Genomic DNA, 6,983 nt, shown 5'->3' on the forward strand with positions numbered 1-6,983 from the left:
TCTAGTTATAAATTATGTTTTCAAGTGTCTGCTTATTTTTGACAACACATGACACTCGAAGCAAGAGACCTCGGTACAACTCTAATACCTCACATTGATATCAACTCCACAAGACAATTACAATACAAACATACGGTTATTCGGTTTCATTGTCAATGTTTCTTGCTTCGTAACTGCCTTCAATTGTGCAGCATCGGGTCAATGTTCGTTACCTTAGATACATAATACCGGTCACGTTCAGTTTACTATTATAATCATTTTAGCATCTTAAAAAATTATAAAAAATATAAAAGAATTAAAAAGATCCCTCAGAATATATGTTCACTTTGGTATAATCTAGAATGAGCTAATGTTATCAACGTTGATAACAAAGTCCGGTATTGTCTTCTTTAATGTCTTATAAAATGTTGAAAGCTTTCATTGTTTTGGTTTCAACCGACTACTCATATTCTAGTGAAACATGTCTCAGGCAATCTGAAGGTTAGTTAAGCTTCTAGTGTTGCTAAATGCTAATGATGACATGCGGTAGTATGTCGGTTTCCAGCCAACCAACCACCCCGAGAACAGAAAGCCCGAGACCAAACATCCTTAACCGGTCAATCTCGGGTCAAAATTTAAGACAGCATGCAAGAATGCAAAGAACATATTCAGACAACAATTTATGTTACTTTGCTAATCGTGTTAAGGCATCGATGAATCAACCGAAGTTGAAAAACAGCCGATCGATGGGAGTTTTCAACTCAAGGTTATCGAGCTCGATGACTCCAAACGCAGTCAAGACAGATGACGGTTATTTAGAAATGGAGAAAAAGGAGAAAAAACGGGCTAATTGGGTTGAAATGCTAGTCGAAATTAGAAGCCGTTGGGTTCAAAAACAAAATAGCGAGCCCGTTAGTGATGACGAAGAAGAAAAAGGATGTGAAGAAGGTTGTGATGCCGATTACAGTGATGATGAAGACGATGTAATAATTAACCAGGAGACGTTCTCGGGAATGTTGAAGCATGTGTCGTGGTCCGATACCAAACACTTATCGCAACTGGCTTTTCTATGTAACATGGCCTATGTTATCCCAGAGATCGAGGTACGTTTTTTTTCTTATATCTTGCTCACTTTCGAACGCGTCGAAAAAAATTTAAAAGTTAAAATGTATGATGTTCTTGTAGGAGGATGACTTAAAAAGATACTATGATTTGACATTTGTAACGTCTTCATTGGAGAGAAAAGCGTTAGCCGAATCAATTTGTGGACCCGTGACTACTTCAGCAGCCGATAAGAGGGCTGAAAAACGTGTGACACGTACCTCTGCTGCTTACGAGATAGCAGCGTCGGCAGCAACATATGTACAATCACAAACAGGTGATGACATCATCTTACAGAAAACAGATTCTTGTCAAAGAGTGTATAATTCAGAGATGGCAGCGTATGTGGCGGCTACCACCATGACGGCGGTTGTTGCAGCACCCGAGAAGGAAAAACAGGAGGCTGCAAAGGATCTTCAGTCGCTTCATTCGTCCCCGTGTGAATGGTTTATTTGTGATGATTCGAGTATATACACTCGTTGTTTCGTCATCCAGGTATTCAAATACATCAAACCGTGCGTTCGGATAAGAAACCGTTAAGAAATTGTGACACGTGAGCGCTAACTATTTGATATCTTGACAATTTTAGGGCTCGGATTCGGTTGCATCATGGCAAGCAAATCTCTTCTTTGAACCGACTAAATTTGAGGACACAGGCGTGCTAGTTCACAGGGGAATATACGAGGCGGCAAAGGGAATATACGAGCAATTCATGCCACATATTATAGAACATATGAACCGATACGGAGAACGAGCAAAGCTTCAATTTACAGGTCACTCTCTCGGTGGGAGCCTTTCGTTACTAGTCAACTTAATGCTATTGACCAGGAATGTGGTCAAACCATCGGCTCTACGACCAGTGGTCACCTTCGGTTCGCCGTTCGTGTTCTGTAACGGTCAAAAGATTCTTGACCAGTTGGGGCTAGACGAGAACCATGTTCACTGTGTCATGATGCATAGAGACATTGTGCCGAGAGCGTTTTCATGCAATTACCCGAACCATGTCGCGCAATTACTTAAACGTTTGTGTGGCACGTTCCGTTCTCATCCATGCCTAAATAAAAATGAAAGTATACAGAGTTTGCTACATAAAGTTATAAACTCTAAAATCCTAAATCTAATTTTCTTTAACTATGCAGAGTTTGCTATATACACCATTGGGAAAAATGTTCATTATCCAACCCGATGAAAAGTTGTCGCCACATCATCCTTTACTCCCACCCGGAAGTGCTCTATACACTATGGAGAATACAACCCGTAGTTCAACCAAAACCGCACTGCGGGCCTTTTTAAACTCCCCACATCCAATAGAAACGTTACAACATCCAACCGCCTACGGTTCAGATGGCACGATCCTTAAAGACCATGACTCGAGTAACTACCTAAAGGCTGTAAACGAGATCATAAGACAACACACAAAGACATTTATCAAGAAACCGAAAGAGCAGAGAAACCTGTTGTGGCCACTGTTGACTTCACAGTCTCCACATCATTGGAGTCAAGAAACAAAACATGAAGAAAACAAGTTAAGGGTTTCGGGTCAAAAGAGGCTGATTACTACAGAGGCGGCGTGAAAGCTGAAACGCGATATATCGTGGAAACTAGAATTAAACAAAAACTAAAACTAACATAACCAGGTTTATGATGCTCATTAGAGATTTAGACTCTAATTTGTTCACCTAACTAGTAGTTACAGTTTTGTAAATTATGATATGTATTTACTTATAAATAAAAATAATAAAAATCCCTTATAGATTATTCCAACTTCTTACTATCCTAGGGGTGATGCTAATAATGCATGATCATATAATGTATATTATGTTATGGTACTTAAAAAGTTGTAAACAGAATATATGTTATTTTTTATTATGCAAAAATCACATTTATGAATGCAAACATTGTCGGGTCAATCCATTTAAGACTCAAATATTCTAAATCAGATTTTTGCGAACGATTCTGGCTAATAAAGTACATAGCTACATACTATGTGTTTATCAAAGAAACAAAGTAGGAAATGAAAGTTACATGTTTAGACTATTTTCCTTCAGCAGCAATCCTCTTTCGTATTTCATGCGCAGTGTTGAATATCCCGAGCGTAGGCTGGTTGCACACAAAGCACTTTTTCTTCTTAGCATGATGCTGCATATCACAAAAAACAATAACTTGTTAACAGACGAAACATATAAGTCTAAACACATGTAACATTAACAAATTATTACCTTTAAAGCACAATGCTCGCAGAAATAATGCTTGCACTTGGTCACAACCGCATCGACAAACGGCTGCCTGCAGATAAAACAAGCAAACGGAAGCCCATCTTCATCATCATCTTCATCATCGTCGTCATCTTCATCCTGGTCATCCTCACCTTTCAGTGCCAGTTTCTTCTTTCTCGCCTTTTCCGCTTCATCCCAGTCCCTCTCCATCTGCCATCCCGACTTATAATCTCCACGATCATGCATAAACTTACACGAGTCGCCATACCCACAATACCCCGTCTCCTTATAATCTTTACAAATATCAGGTTGATAATCAAACCTCGCTGAAACCCTTATATGAGCCGAAGCTCTCAACGGTCCATGCGACCCACCCGCTTTCTCGCTAGCAACCGTTTGCTCTCTCCTAAAACCCGCCTTATAATCCGTATACCCATGGATACCTTTATACAACTTCTCATTATTACCCGAACCCGAACTACCCTTCCCTTTCAACGCCTCGTTCGCTTGTTTAAGAACTCTTTCCCTAATCGCCCGTGCGTCTTGTGAAAAGTCAGTTTCGGTTTCGAGGGTTGCGGTTGCTCTGCTGTCGTTTTGAACTTGAATTTCTTTTGAAGAGTCGAACTGGAAAATCGATGATTTTGTATCTGCGTCTGGTTGTTGTTTTGTTTGTTTTGATGACGCGGTAGCAAAGTGTAACTTGTTGTCTGGTGCGATAGACTTTTTCTTGGCGATTACGACGGAAGGTCCGTCGTGTTCTCCGGCTTTCTCGTCGTCGTCGTCGTGAGCTCGTTTTCGTATGTTTTTGTTCTTCGAAGGTTTTCTAAAGAAATTGCACACTGCATCAAAATAACAGATAATCGTTAACAAATCCACGGTTTAAATTCTTATTGATAAACAATTTTAGGCCTGTCACTATTATCAACAACCGTAACCCAACCCGAGAGACTGTTAACCCAAACCCGAGCCCGAATTCACCAAACCAAAACCCGATTCGTTCTAGTTCGGTTTGGTTATTGGTTACTCGTTTAGGGGTTTCATATAGAGGTGCACAAACCGGTTTAAAACTTAAAACCAGTTTGAGTTGAAGCCGGTTCGGTTTGGTCAACAAAAGTCAAAACCAGTTTATGATCGGTTTCGATTTGGGTTGAAACCGGTTTCTTGACATGGTTACGATCGGTTTCGGTTCGGGCTTTGACCAGTTTTGGCCGATTTCAGTTCAGTCAGCAAGTTTGGAACCGGTTTTGGTGGAGAAAATTACAAACCGATTCCGCACCTACGGTATCAATCGGTTCCAAACTGGTTTCTACATAATCGGTTCGGTTTCAGTTCCATTTCTGGGTCGGTTAACTGGTTTATTTGCGAACCTCTAGTTTCAGGTAAACCCGAAAAACGATTCAATCGTTTGGCATCCCATCACAAACTATTTAAAATTCTATAGTTATTCTACTAATAATAATAATTTATGGAAGTATAGTTTTCTAGGTCAAATACTCTAAACCCGATTAACCCAATGAATCAATTAGGTATGGTTTAATAAATAGGGATTCGAGTAATAGAATTAAAGACAGAACATACCTTGTTCGGTGTTTTGTGGTGGTGGTGGTGGCTGTTCAGGGTTGTTTTCAGACATATTGGCAGATTAGAACGTTTAGGGGTTTTGGATCTCTGTGGAGGTGATTATTGGTTGAAAATCGAAAACTAAAGTGAATATAAAATATAAAAAGAAAAGAAAAACCAGACAGAAGGAGGCTGCGCGTTTTTAACAGCGTTTGTGCCTTCACCGACTTTCGGAAGGAGTACTATTCAGGTAATGCTTAATCGGCCTGTATTCTCCACAACATTTTATTACGGACCGAAACTATTGCAATGTCCAAGAGTTGTAATAGATCGGTGTATGGGCAACTGATATAGAGTTTATAAGTCACAAATAGGAGTGTGTAAAAATCGAAAAAACTGAAAATCCAAACCGAAAAAACTGAGCCGAAACAAAAACCGATAGTTTAGTTTTATATTTTTGTAAAAACCGAACTAACAGTTGGGTTTTGGTTTTCCATCCAAAAAAATGAACCGAACCGAACTGAATTCCTAAATTTTCTTCTTTTTTTTTAATATATTTTAAGTAATTTATAATAATTTAATAAATATGAAACTCAAATATTTTTGGTCAAATGTAAAATAGCCTATTAACAATGAACAAAATTTTCTATACTTAAATTCATTATTTTTAGCTAACCTTTTTTTTCGGCCTCAAATTTTTAAACTCAAATAGCAAAAACCAAACCGAAACCAAAATGAAAACCGAAAAACCGAAATCGAACAGTTTCAGAAAATCCAAAAACCGAAGTTTTGGTTTTCGGTTTAGTTTTAGCCTAAAACCGCACCACGCACACCCCAAGCCACAAATGGCTTCCCTCACCCATTAAACTAGTCTATTGGATTGAGTTATTTTGTTTGGTTTCGTATGGTCATAAAATATTGTATGGAAGTCACCAAAATCGAATTTCTGATCCGATTCGGTGGTTCGACCCATACTCTGTTTTTCCTCCAACTCGGTGAACATACCCCTTTGTAAATGCTAGCAAATTTTAGAACGGGCCGCGGGGTGGCGTCAGGGCATAATTATTGATCCGATTCTCGCGTAGGGTCATAAAATTTTTTATGGAAGTCTCTAAGACTGAATTTCTGATCCGAATCATGGTTCGACCCATACTCTGTTTTTCCTACGGCGCGGAGAACATACCCCTTTGACAATACTTGCAAAATTTTGAATGGGCCGCGGGGTGGCGTTAGGGCATAATTATTAATCCGATTCTTTCGTAGGATAGTAAAATATTGTTTGGAAATCACCAAGATCGAATTTCTTATTCGATTTAGTGGTTCAACCCATATTCAGAGTTTTCTCGGGCCCGGTGAACATACCCCTTTGCAATACTCTTAAAATTTTGAACGGGCCCCGTGGTGGCGTCAGTGCATAATTAGTGATTTGATTTTTTCGTAGGGTTATAAAATACTGTATGGAAGTCACCAAGACCGAATTCTGATCTGATTCGTTGGTTCGACCCATACTCAGTTTTTCCTCTGGCTCGGTGAACATACCCCTTTGGCAATACTGGCAAAATTTCGAACGGGCTGCGGAGTGGCATCAGGGCATAATCATTGATTTGATTCTTTCGTAGGGTCGTAAAATATTGTATGGAAGTCAGCAAGACCGAATTCCAAATCCGATTCGGTGGTTCGACCTATACTCAGTTTTTTCCCCGGCTAGGTGAACATACCCCTTTGGCAATACTGGCAAAATTTCGAACGGGCCGCGTAGTGGCGTCAGGACATAATTACTGATCCGATTCTTTCGTAGGGTCATAAAATTTTTAATGGAAGTCTACAAGATCGAATTTCTGATCCGATTCGTGGTTCGACTCACACTCGGTTTTTCCTCTGGCTCGGTGAACATAACCCTTTGGAAAAACCGGTAAAAAATTCAACGGGCCGCGGGGTGGCGTAAGGGCATATTTATTGATCCGATTATTTCGTAGAGTGATAAATATTGTATGGAAATAACCAAGAGCAAATTTCTGATCCGATTCGGTGGTTCGACCCATACTCAGTTTTTCCTCCGGCTCGGTGAACATACCCCTTTGGCAATACCGGTAAACAAATCGAACGGGCCGCGGGGCGGCGTTAGGG

The 6,983-nt window shown here is 39.8% G+C and overlaps 1 protein-coding gene and 1 pseudogene across 2 annotated transcripts; one reads left to right on the forward strand and one right to left on the reverse strand.

Annotated features, from left to right (window-relative positions):
- Positions 1 to 351: 351 nt before the first annotated feature.
- On the forward strand, positions 352 to 2,704 carry LOC143541972 (phospholipase A1 PLIP1, chloroplastic-like; annotated as a pseudogene). Its single transcript, XR_013136834.1, has 3 exons — positions 352 to 1,082; positions 1,165 to 1,575; positions 1,670 to 2,704. The product of XR_013136834.1 is annotated as a phospholipase A1 PLIP1, chloroplastic-like (transcript).
- A 283-nt stretch (positions 2,705 to 2,987) lies between these two features.
- Positions 2,988 to 5,025, reverse strand: LOC143541983 (zinc finger CCCH domain-containing protein 1-like). The gene is made up of 3 exons (XM_077034658.1): positions 4,875 to 5,025; positions 3,300 to 4,135; positions 2,988 to 3,219 (listed from the first exon to the last, which is right to left on the reverse strand). The coding sequence occupies exons 1-3, from the start codon at positions 4,927 to 4,929 to the stop codon at positions 3,115 to 3,117; spliced, it is 996 nt and encodes a 331-aa protein (XP_076890773.1). The 5' UTR covers positions 4,930 to 5,025; the 3' UTR covers positions 2,988 to 3,114.
- Between the last annotated feature and the right edge of the window lie 1,958 nt (positions 5,026 to 6,983).

Source organism: Bidens hawaiensis, unplaced genomic scaffold, assembly GCF_021521415.1.
Source record: "Bidens hawaiensis isolate Kalapana, Puna unplaced genomic scaffold, B.hawaiensis_p1.1 tig00000820_1, whole genome shotgun sequence".
Lineage (NCBI taxonomy): Eukaryota > Viridiplantae > Streptophyta > Magnoliopsida > Asterales > Asteraceae > Bidens > Bidens hawaiensis.

Bases quoted from the DNA above. Each gene is read 5' to 3' on its own strand.
- LOC143541983 (XM_077034658.1), bottom strand. From the start codon at position 4,929: ATGTCTGAAAACAACCCTGAACAGCCACCACCACCACCACAAAACACC. The intron at 4,136-4,874 runs GTATGTTCTGTC...ATTTTGATGCAG, and splicing joins ACCACAAAACACCGAACAAG to TGTGCAATTTCTTTAGAAAA. The intron at 3,220-3,299 runs GTAATAATTTGT...TGTGATATGCAG, and splicing joins GCGAGCATTGTGCTTTAAAG to CATCATGCTAAGAAGAAAAA.